Source organism: Pogonomyrmex barbatus, unplaced genomic scaffold (assembly GCF_055798465.1).
Source record: "Pogonomyrmex barbatus isolate J1 unplaced genomic scaffold, ASM5579846v1 scaffold9, whole genome shotgun sequence".
In the NCBI taxonomy this organism is placed as follows: Eukaryota; Metazoa; Arthropoda; class Insecta; order Hymenoptera; family Formicidae; genus Pogonomyrmex; species Pogonomyrmex barbatus.
The window spans coordinates 3849153-3861216 of NW_028297193.1; the positions used below are offsets into that span (position 1 = coordinate 3849153).

The window sequence follows — 12064 nt, forward strand, 5'->3', positions numbered from 1 at the left end:
ATTAACTTCACACAACATAATTATGTACTTATATTAATGTAGACTCGATAGATACAAATCAATTCACTACAATTCATGCCAACAGATTAAAAAACAACATATATTTCTCATATTCATAATAAAGAAAAAAGAAAATTAGGCAAATTGGGAGTCGATTAGAGGAGAAAATATTAAGTAAAATTTAAAACATCTGTGTCTTTTTTTTCATATCGAAATACCGCGTTAAGATTTAATCTACAGTTCCAATCGACTATCCGATTGAAAGTCGGAACCGTAAAAAGTCGAATCATTCCTATTCCACTACACGCGGTTTATTCAGATCTATTTTTGCGTGACTGTATCAGCACACACAGACAATTATATTATTACACGTGCGGCGTCCATTCTTCGCGGTGTATTTGGAAAGAGAGAGAGAGAGAGAGAGAGAGAGAGAGAGAGACCCGCATAAAATTTCGGAAATTTGACAAAACCGGTGGGGTTTTCTCGATTCAGCGAAGGCTAAAATCGCGATTTAATATTTCGTCGGGGGCAGATAGCGCGCTTGTAAATTTCCAAGAAGATAAACCTGCGCGTGTGTTTGCCCGCCGGATCTTTGCCCCCGGAATAACGAGAGGTACAAGAGAGAGTAAACTCGGCGATCCCGAGGCAAATTGCGGAGTCACCGCTACCGCCGTAACCCGCGCTACGACTATTTGCACGAAATCCGATATAAACGCCGGATTCGTTATTCGAATCTGGGAATGCCCGTAATACGGCGTCGCGCGGGTATTGGACGCCAGGCGACTGTGCACACACTCGTTTGCCACACTCGTTTAAAAAGAAAACGCCGGCCCGGGTAAAGAAGGGAAACGCGAGGAAGGAGTCGATCGTGCGGGTCCTTTCTTCCCGGCCATCGACAGAACAAACATCTCGCGATATTTGCAATGCACTTATTGCTCTCCCTCCTCTCCCTCCCTTTCTCCTTCTCTCTCTTTTTCAATCGTGCACGTACTCGTTCTCCTCTTCCCGAACACATTCCCCTCGCTATCTGTTTGCTCTGTCGTTTGTACCTTACCGAGATCCAGTCACGTCAGTGTCCTACCACGCAACACATCCTTGTGTATTCTCTACGGTCAGGTACCTAAGCGTATGGAGTGTCCCGAAATCATCGTAGTACCTCGTAAATTTCTTTATCGATCCGAAATCGATCGTTCTTTGATGAAAATTTTATCGAGAGGACGAAGTCCTCTCTTTAATCTAATTTGTTTTCCTTTTATTATTCAGCACTATGATGGACTCTCAAATTGCGACGATATTCGAGAGGTGAAGGTCCAGTTTTAAGATGGAAAAAGAGCCGTCTCTTCATCTGATCCTGCATCGCGAAAAGCATTTATTTAGCGCGTCGTCGATCTTCTTAATTAATCACGTAACGTCTGTAATTAAGGGAAATAGCAGTAATTCCCCGACATCCTGCGCGACATCAAACATACACGCGACGCACCGCCGGGCACGTGTGTGTGTACCGTGGATAGACAGAGGCTGGCGCTCCACGGTAAGGCAAACTAGGTGGCCACAAAGGGCCACCGACGCGCATACAAGGGCCTGTCATGCGAAAAGACTTTGCGTGTTACGAGGACCTTGCATAACCGAGAGTCACGCATATACACGAGGGGATGTATGTACCTGGATATAATACAAGGACCCCATCGTGTACTCAGCGCGAGCCTCTCGCGCAAGCATCTCATATGCCAGGTCGGATCAGGGAAACGAACCCCATGGACTATGGAACTTCTATATCCTAACATACGCGAATTTGCGTATTCCCGTTAGATGACGGCTCTTGTTCCCGCGAGTACGTGCAGAGAAAGAGAAAGAGAGATCTGCTCTCGTAGAAAGACGGAACTCCGAAAGCGTAATAATAATAATAATAATAATAATAATAATAATAATAATAATAATAATAATAATGTCTCGTGTGCGCAGTCGATGCACGACGATCAGACAGACGTGTAATAATAAGACGGCGAAATAAGGAATGCGGAATAATCAATCTGCGCTCGTGTCGCTCCGAGATTCGCGTATTCATCTTCTCGAAGAGACACCTCGCCATTATCTATGTATGGCTTATACATTTATGGATGATGAGATGGAAACGACGGCGACAAGTAACGAAGATGTTCTGCATATCGCGACTTTGTACGTTCGTTTAGCGCGAACGGAACGTGATGGCGGGTCGGTTCATGAACAGATTCGAACGACGAATCGGATGATTTAAGTTAAAAGATCACGAAGAAAGTATAACGATCGAGCGCAGACGAATAACTGCTCCTCGACGAGCGGCGAAATTAATAGAGTAAGTGAGTGCAAGTGAGCGAGCAAATCTTCAATTTAAAACTCGATTCATCTTCCAATCTTATTTGACCGCCGCCGCCACAACCGCGACCAAGGATATAGAGTTGTCTTAATAAATCACAATAATTCCAACTGCGGAATGCTCTCATGTTAAAAAAAAAAAAAGAATAGCGTAAATTTGTATATACCGGATTCTAATAAACTATTTTTGTTTACGAAAGCTGAGCTAACTTGATTTATTAACATCCTACAATAACGATGATAATTAAGTAATGCAATAGCGTCGCTTTTAAATTTTAAATCCTTTTATAACGGAGCTCCTCTCGCCGCGTAAATATATTCATAGATGAATGAAATTAATGGCGTTTTTCTCCAATACTTTCTTGAAAAAAGTTGGCTACGGTTAAAAAAGTCAACATCTGTGTCTGCAAGCCCGTCCGCGCTTTAATATTGTAACTTTAATATATTCTCTATTTTTTTTTTATACGATACGCTATCTATCTTGGTGTATTCCTTTCATATTTTTAAAATAATAAAATATTGAAGCGCCAGCGGAATGCTTTGCTTAACCAATTTTCCCGGCATCGGAGTGCCACAATAAAAATAAAATAATGATTTTCTCGATTAGCCGTATTTTCGCAGTCCGCATTCGTATAAATGCCAGCGAAAATATCCGCGTCGGAGCCACGTAATGTTTCATTTCATTTCAAATCTCGATACATTTTCATTCGCATCGCCTGCGTTTGATCAGCGCACGTCAAAACCCTGGGTCTGATATCGAAACGCACGGTGTACCAAATGTATCACCCATATGATTGATCATCCTGCATTTTTGCGGCTAATTCGCTCAACATACGTCAGCTGTTGCGAACAAGCGGAGGGGGGGGGCCTTGAAAAAGTTGCCCGAGCAAAACAGAGCTCAAAGCTCATACCTAAATACCTAAATTCACCCGTTCCCGTACAATCACCGAATCACCGATGGAATCACCGATCGAGTCGTATCTCGAAATACCAAAGCTAAATATCTTACTCTGATTTCTACTGAAATACGACGCGAAGTAGACCGGAAAAGTTTCATCCCTTTAGGAACAGCTGCGTTTGACGGAAACTCGATATCAAAATTCTCGCTCTCTCGTGTCATTATCTTTACTGTCTGTCATTTCGACCGTTCGATTTCGCTGCCTTCTTGATCGTCGTCTTTTCCGACGACTTTTCCCCTTCCTGATGGGAACACGTGACTAGATAATATATAAAAGTGCTCGTTTAATTAAATCGACTAGGAAGAGGAGGAGAGAGGCACGCGACTTAAATAAATTGTCGGTCTGAATAGGTAATAGATAGATGGCCCGAAAATGTCCTGAGCGACCTCGTTTCACACCTGTGTAATTAGGACAAATCTAGATAAGATGGCTAATTTTGTACCATGTCGTTTAAAATACATGTGAACAATCGGCCGATATTGACAGATCAGTCAAACGAAAATTCGCGAGATATCTTGCATATTTAATCGCGAGTTGATTGTTTCGCAGTTTCCAGTTTGTTTTCGTGACGGTCGACTTTGCGAAATAAAATATTTAAAAATTTCATAAATCAATACAGGACCCGACTCATACCTGTGTGACCGCAACAAAAGGAAGAAATTATTGAATTTATTACGATGACACCTCGAATAAGCATAAATTTTGGCGCAAAACAGGTTTCTCGCCGCACGAGATACATTATGATTAAACACCCTCACGCCCATAACCATTATTCTATTAAATAATGTTATTCTCAGAACGTTAAGCGTCGCGAAAATAAAATATCGCCCCTCGCGCTTTTTGCGAGGCAATTAATTTCGCACGCTTGTAACGCCAGGACGGAATTAAAATGTAAATTATGGTGGTGAACTTACCGGATCACCTTTGGGCCCGTCCAAGCCGATGGGTCCCTGAAAGAACACCGCCAGTGAGTGCCAGTCGTCGCTCACGCGTCCGTAACGACGAACGAAGAAAAGTGAAAAATTGCGTGCGGGCTGAGCGCGCCCTTGAAAATCTCATTCCTTGTGTATGTAACATGTAATAAAAAACGTGGGCGAGCGCGACAAACCAGAGACGTGATGAGTCGTTATGCTTCCAGGCGCGACAAAAGTGCACTCGCATGATCCTCTCGATGTTGACGCGTGCATTTGCGAGACGAGGCGCGAGAATCACGCGAGGAAGGAAGCGCTGTTAATAGAAACTTTATTTGGCACACGTGAATGTTTAATTTTAGCGCGGCTTTAATCCTGATGGGGCAACTTTCATATTTGATGCCGGGTCGTATCTCAAAATTGGCATTTCGCCGTTCCGCCAATTTATATCGAATTTCTTTCAATATCGTTTGCTAGCGTGATTAATCAGAGCCGACAGTTAAATATGACTCGATTTACCTTTCATATCTAATTTATTTTTCGATTGCGTGCAATTTAAATAAGAGGAGACACGCGGCATTTTTTATTAATTACAAATTTTACGGACGCGCCGCGACGCGTATGCAAATGTTACAAAAAATTAATTTCCCGTAAAAAAATTTTATATTCTCTGATACGATCTCAATTTTTTATTATAACGAAAATATTTCGCGCCGATACTCGACGTGTTCACTTTTCATTGACGGATCGATCGCCGAGATTCCACTCGGCAATTACAGCTGCAACGAAACTGATAACTTGATACTTTAGTAAATCGGAAACGTTAATAGCCGACTCAAGATTGCCAATTAAAACGAGAAGTGATACTCGTAACGCGCGGAGAATGCAATTAATCCGTTTCCTCGAAACATCCGTTTTCCTGTACACAGTTGCACCTTCAGTCGTCAAAGCGACGCGCGATACAATGTAGCGGAGGCGAGAATGCCGGAGTCCGATTTCGCGCTTCGTATGAATTGCGCTGATATACAATATGAATGAGATAAAAAAAAAAAAAGAACGAAAACAAAAAATCTAGATGGATAGCTAGTATCGAGAGCCGGAAGAGGATCGAGAGACAGCTCGCGGATAAAGAAGCAGGTCAAACGAGCAAAAATCGCACATCAGCGGCTACATGATACGCATTAATAGTACTTAATGGCTGTTACGTTCGATGCACATGGTGGTGTGGTGAGAGTCGTGGTGTTCAAGAAACATGACAGAGAGAGCGAGACAGAGAGAGAGAGAGAGAGAGAGAGAGAGAGAAAGAGACGAATGCAAGTGAGTGAGGAGATGTAAAACAGACAGACAGACAGACAGACAGACAGACAGACAGACAGACAGAGAGAAGCAAGAAGAAGGAGTGTGTGAAAGAAGGAGAAAGAAAATAAAAAATAATATACCGGAAAACCGTTCTTGCCCGGCGTCCCGGCCACACCCTGTAAGAAGGGGTATAAAAAATTAAAAACTCGTTTACACGAGAGGCAGGAGGGGGTGAAGGGGGAGGGGAGGGGAGGGAGCTGGGGTAGGGAGGGGATTTACTCAAGGTACTCTCTCGCGCGCATGCAAAAGCGATTATTTCGCGGGCCGGCCGATCGTGCCCGCGATATTATCGCTCCCGGTCCCGGTATGTATATGTATATATCCACGTGTATATACGGCAGTCCCGGCTGTAAGGACCCGTATACACTACCGCCCGCCGATAATTATTCCGGCCAATTAGATATTCCATGGACGTATAAGCACGCGCGCACGCACACGAGCGCGCGGATACACATTCCCTTCCCGTTCTCCCGGCGTTCCGCCAATCCACGATCTTTGATTACGCGACGATGCGCTCGCTCGATCGGCAATCGGCGAGGGAAATCCGATCGCGCGCTCCAGGAACACCCACGACGCTGCCAGCCAGAGAGAATCGTTGCCGTCGTGTTGCGACGGACGCACCATTTCAACCTTGATAATTAAATGCGACTGATAACTCTATCAGATAACTCTATCTATTTCTTATAATTTTGAGACTAGATTCGACGGATGCGTATGTATATCGAATGGGAATGTAAAAAGCAAATATAAGGATTAATAATAAATTAAATTTGAGGAGAAAAATAAGAATTTTTGAGCTTTTAAATTATTAGGATAAAAAATGTGAGCGAGTTGTATATATAAATTTTATAACTAATTATAATTAATTACTACTTTGACGTAATGTAAGTTGGTACCGCGCGAGAAAAATTAATATTAATTCGTTTCTCCATTGGTAACAATATTATATTATAATTTTGTCCTCGATAATCCATGTCGATTCTTTTAGGAAACAGCCAACAGGAAAGCACCAATTAAATATCAAATAATTTCTCTCTGTAAATGGAATGTGCGAGCTTCATCTTTAAGCTAACATAATTACGCGACAAAGTTCTCGATAATATTCATGTTGAATTAAAGACGCACCCGCAGGAAACGGTCTAAACTCTCGCTTCCTCAGAGGGAAGAAAAATTGATTTCTTCAGAAGAAAAATGAAGTTTATAACGTACATCATGATTAATACGCGGTAGCACTCAGCTCGTTCTTTAAACTTTACGGTTTAGACGGTTCTTTCCGAGAGTACATCTTCAATTCTCTTCGCGCGCGCGCGCGCTCGCTTCTTTCTAGCAAAAGCGCGTACTGCTTACATTAGTCACCACGTGTATTCAATCTCGAGTTCAGAAAAGCGAAACAAAGGGATAATATAACGCGTATCTGTTAACTACTACTTCATGCATGGAGCTGCTGCACTCCCTAAGAAACACACTCGCGCACACACACAACTGCACGTGCGACGTATCGGTGCATTAAACTAGAGGGTTGTATTGTATTGTATTCTATTGTATATATATATATATATATATATACGGCGTGCCCCGATACCAAAGTATCAGCACGAAGGTACTCACCGGCGCACCGGGCTCCCCGGGATCGCCCTTCTTTCCTTTCTTGCCCCTTTTTCCGGGTGGACCCGGCTCACCGGGTGGACCTGAAACACACGAACAATGAAACTATGAAGTCGTACATATATATACCTGGAAACACTTCCGATTCTCTCTTAGCGATAGGAAGGCAAGCGCAGCTTCGATTGCCGAACAAGAAAAACATATACCAGAGATAGGTATTTCACTTGTCTTACAACTACATTTAACTCTTTTAAAACAAGTTGTTCGGATCGAACTATCTACTTTCGCGCGTTTCACGCTTCGAAGTATACAAAGTGTACAAAAATTTCTTGACACTCGAAAGTCCAATTTTTCGCTAGAATTACGTGACACTTTTTTTAATCTTCATTTTAGAAATGAAATTACGTTAAAAAAAAACTTGTGGTTCTCTCAAAATTCTTCTGTCGCAGTTGCGATTTCAGTTTTCCGAGAGCGAGTTGATCTTTGACAAAGTGAGAATATCCAGTGGGAATATTGAAGTTTACGAGAGACTCTTGTATACTCCTGTGGCCAATCGCTAAAGTAAAATGGACACCCTATACAGCTCGAGCGTTACCACTAACGAAGTGTTACCACAGCGGTGAAAATGAGTTTTGGGGATTGCACCAACGGATAAACTTCGGGGATGGCTATATGAGATACCTCAACTCCGCTCAATATCAGTTCGTAGATATTTAGGAATAAACGCAAAACAACAGGCTATAATTATTGCCATGTGAGATCTATAAATTTCCAACTATTAATCCCGCGATTCATTTATATCTTGTTCGTTTTATTCTGATTTATTTCGATGGTATTTCAACAATTTCGATTTTTAGCGCCAAGTAGTTTTGTAATCATACGTAGCTCGACGTTCGGACAAATCTATCATTATCCTAACTTCATTCCCGCGGTTGCGTGATGAAAGAGCATCCGGTAACGACGGACCACCCTGTAGCGCGCGAGCGCCAGCGGGTCCGAGTGAATGGGCGAAAGGACCAATAGATTTGACGCGAAATGAAATTACATCGTCGTTCTCGTCCGTCGAAGGTATTTCGAAAATCGAGGAGAATGAATGTGCAGCATGCAGGCGAAAATCTGATCGACCAGCTTCGCGGCATGAACGTAACGGGACTAATTCTTTTATTTGACATTTGATTTTTTTCTCCCCTTTTTTTTTTCATTTTATTTGACATACCGGCTTCGCCGGTGGACGTTACATGGCTGCTCGTATCCCCCTTTCAGCTTCATTACTTGAAAAAACGAAAATCCGGGCTTGCTCCGTTTCGACGAGCGCAACGAAATGGAAATATACTGTACAACACCGTGCTCCAATGTACGAGCCATCGTGGTTAAACAATATCATCCTAAAAAAAAAAAGAAGAATCATAGCTATGCGCGTTTCTATCTAAAAGCACGGAGAACCCTTAATGAATTGTTATAGGCGAGCCAGCCGCGCGGTTCATAAATTAAAAGGCATGATTTTTGTCTGTTACATTATACTGTTACATTATAATATATACATTTGAAAATAAAATGATTAATAAAAACGTTTTAAATATCTGCGTCTTTTTATTTGTAAACGTGGCCCCTTCCGACACTTTGCTATTCATTAAAAGTGCTTCGCACTTCAGACGAAAACAGTACACACTTTTTAGCGATCAAGTTAAAAATTGTTACGAATAATAAATGAATGCAGTCGGACATGCATTTCTATGATGACGTGAACGCTTCGCCCGAGGGTAGGCTGCTACTGCAGCTCGTTTCTCGTTGTCCGCGTTATTCTAATTTCCGGCAGGGACTTGTCTGACATTCAGGGTCGGAGAACCCTCTCTTCCTCTCTCGCTCTCTCTCTCTCTTTCTCTCGGGGAACAATTCGATCGTGATTTATTCCCGGGGCTGCCGGCCGCTCGGACAAGGGCGCGACGAGCGGTTCTCCTTTTATTTCCCATTTATCGCCACCGGCATGCATCGCATAGGGGATGACGTCATATCCTCCGGAGAGGGAAGCCGCGAACTGAAGTCGCCCGCGGGGGCGAGCTGCATCACGTCGCAGTGGATAACAACTTTTGCCGGATTTTTTTTTTTTTTTTACAGACAGATGAACCTTGGGGTGAAGCCGCGCGAGGAAAAAGTTGCGCGAAAAAAGCGAAAGTTTTTCAGTGGAAGTGTCGGTGGAAGTAAATGTTGGCTGGTAGCTTTTATTTACGTAGCCTACTTACGATTCATTTACAAGTTTCGCCCACAGACGAGTTCTTGAATTCGATTTCTCACAAATAAGAAAAGGATAATTAAAAGCCCGGATTGATTCATTGTAATTCATTCACCTTTAGGATAAATATTATAATCCATAGATTATAATTTCAACAAAATTTTAATATGAGAGCTAATGGAATTTTAAAAGATCCGAGAGAATAAAAAAGTTTCGAATTTATCATAATACAATTTCCTTCGGTCCTTAAAGTCTCGCGTAGGAACGACGCTTTTATCGCGGCAGCATAAATACGAATAAATAATTAATTTACAAAAGTGATCGATATTACGCGTTAAATGAATTATCAATAACATTTTTATTTCCGTTCATTATTAAACTGACAAAGTACGATTAGGGAATTACCGCGCGGCGATTGCTCGATCGCGGAATTTCTACTCTCTCGACGAGCGGACATGAGCACATTTTCATTTAACAGACACGAAACTGTCAGTACGATCGCTCGTAGCGTTCCACGGCAATTCTGGATAATCCATCCTGACGATAATACCTCCACGATGTGTGTAGAAATAACGACGTACGTGCCAATCGCGCGTATTCCTCAGCGGCAGCTGGTGGACGCGTATTGGACGTGTGCGTCTCCACGTCTCGAGAGAGAGCACACCGGTTTGTATCTTGTATCTCCGAACAAAAAGTCAGAAAAGGCAGATGGCATAATCCCGCCACACGGCCCTTTCGAGGATTATGCGGCGAGGAAGGCGATGGATGCGCCGCGCGGGGCTACCGGATACTCGACAGACGGCTCTATCAAAATTATATAAGTGAAGCGAGGTGCGTTAGTTTTAAATCCGACAGGGATTTGCGGATATAAACTCGCGAAAGGTATAAATGAATTCATCAAGGCGGGCGAATTATTTAAATTTACACAAGGCCCTGCGCGCAATGGAGGAGGAAATATTGGGAATAGGAATAAATGTTAAATTTTAGAAATAAAAATTTGAAATAAACGTAACATACGATGACGTAATACAAGTAAGTATAAGATACGATTATATTTTATACTGATTTGTATTCATTGTGCCTTTACGTTTAATTTTTATTCCGAATTTTCATGTCCAAAATTTAATATTTATTCCCCGTTCCTAATATCTGTTCCATTGTGCGCAAGATTCAAAAAAACGTTCGACGTACGAGGACAGTTTTCTGATTATTATAAAAAAGTATTACGACTCCAAAATTTAAAATTGAAAAGAGCAAGAGGGTAATTTTTTTTTTTTCCTACGATAAAAGATCCAGAGGAGTTCCTCGCGAGATTATTTTAAGTAAATTCATACTAATGAATATACGATAAACGCGATAAAAATGCGCTGTCCCACTTTGAAAAATTGGCGTGTCACTCTCGTTGAAACTCGGCGATTCTCTTTTTGCAGGCGCAAAACCAACGCGATATCCAGCTCCCACGGCGGAGCCGCGCGCGCGATAAGAAACGAGGAGCGCGAGTTCGGTAATGCTCCGAGAAGAAGAGGCGGAGGCGGGCGAGGCGCGAACGGAACGAAGAAGCCGACGACGGCGAAGCAACGATCGATCGATGTCGATCAGTATCGAGATGAAAAAAGAGGAGAGCTCCCCCCCTCGCTTGAATTCCCTCCGGCTGCTCGCCGTCCGTTATTCTCTCGACGCGGCAAGTTTTCGCCACCCCGCGGTTCTCATCAGACCGCGCAGATGACGGCTGCTGCCGCCGCCTCGCCTCCCCGAATACTTGTACTTGTCGCGAATACCCGGGGTATAACGAGGAAAGTTTGCGCCGGCGGACATCGCCGATCGCTGCCGCTCGCGCAGCTTTGGTCGCTCGGCAAGAAGCGACCGGGGCGAACTTTGCGGGCCGCGACGCGGCCGTCGTGTCGAGCAGATTGCGGTATGTTGAACAGATACGCAAAAAAAGAGGAAAAAAGACAGCCCGCCGCGGGATTAAAGAAAGCTTGAAAATAGATTTCCGTGACGCGATTGAAAACCGCCTGCGTTACGCTCGTAATCGATATCCGGTGGATTTTTTTCATCTCGCAAAGTGAAATTCAAATTCGGCCGCTCGATGCACTTCACTCTCGCACTTAATTTATTTTAATTATTTACCAATTGCAATTTACATCAAATATTTAATTATAAAAATATTTAATATTGAAAAAGTAGAAGTAATGTACGTTACAATAAATCATGACCTATTTTAAAACTTTCATTGGCACGAGTTGAATAAAATTTCATAAATAATTTTCTTATTATATTATATAAGGTCAAATACAGGAAAAAAATAATAATTAATTATCGGCCTCAAGATTATTTTATTCGAAACAATCGTCGCTCTTTCCTCGTGACTTTATTTATTTTATCCGATATGTAGGACAGCATATCTCGCATCCTTGAAAGCAAGACCGAATTGGAGTGCGCTGACAGGACATTTTCCGCTGCAATCGAGCCGTCGTAGAACGCGTCGTTCGCGTTTGTGCACTTCACCTATCGGGATAGTTGGCATACGTGCGATTCCGAGCGACATAGCGGCCCAATTGCTCGGTAATTCGGCGTGTCTCCATCTTTTCGTCGGGCGACTCGCGCGAATGTGATCGAGGCGCGGGATGAGAGAGAGGGGGGAGCGA

The 12064-nt window shown here is 42.8% G+C and overlaps 1 protein-coding gene across 20 annotated transcripts in view; it reads right to left on the minus strand.

The window, feature by feature from the left end:
• LOC105429092 (uncharacterized) overlaps positions 1-12064 on the minus strand; it is a 140657-nt gene that overhangs the window by 42023 nt on the left and 86570 nt on the right. For 16 of the 20 annotated variants that reach the window (XM_089084536.1, XM_089084531.1, XM_089084542.1 and 13 more), the window contains exons 2-4: positions 7190-7269; positions 5662-5697; positions 4226-4261 (exon numbers count right to left, since the gene is read on the minus strand). In XM_089084536.1, coding sequence (XP_088940662.1) covers positions 4226-4261; positions 5662-5697; positions 7190-7269 — 152 coding nt within the window. The remainder of the gene's footprint in view (positions 1-4225; positions 4262-5661; positions 5698-7189; positions 7270-12064) is intronic. The other 4 variants (XM_089084539.1, XM_089084530.1, XM_089084541.1 and 1 more) reach the window with 2 other exon arrangements.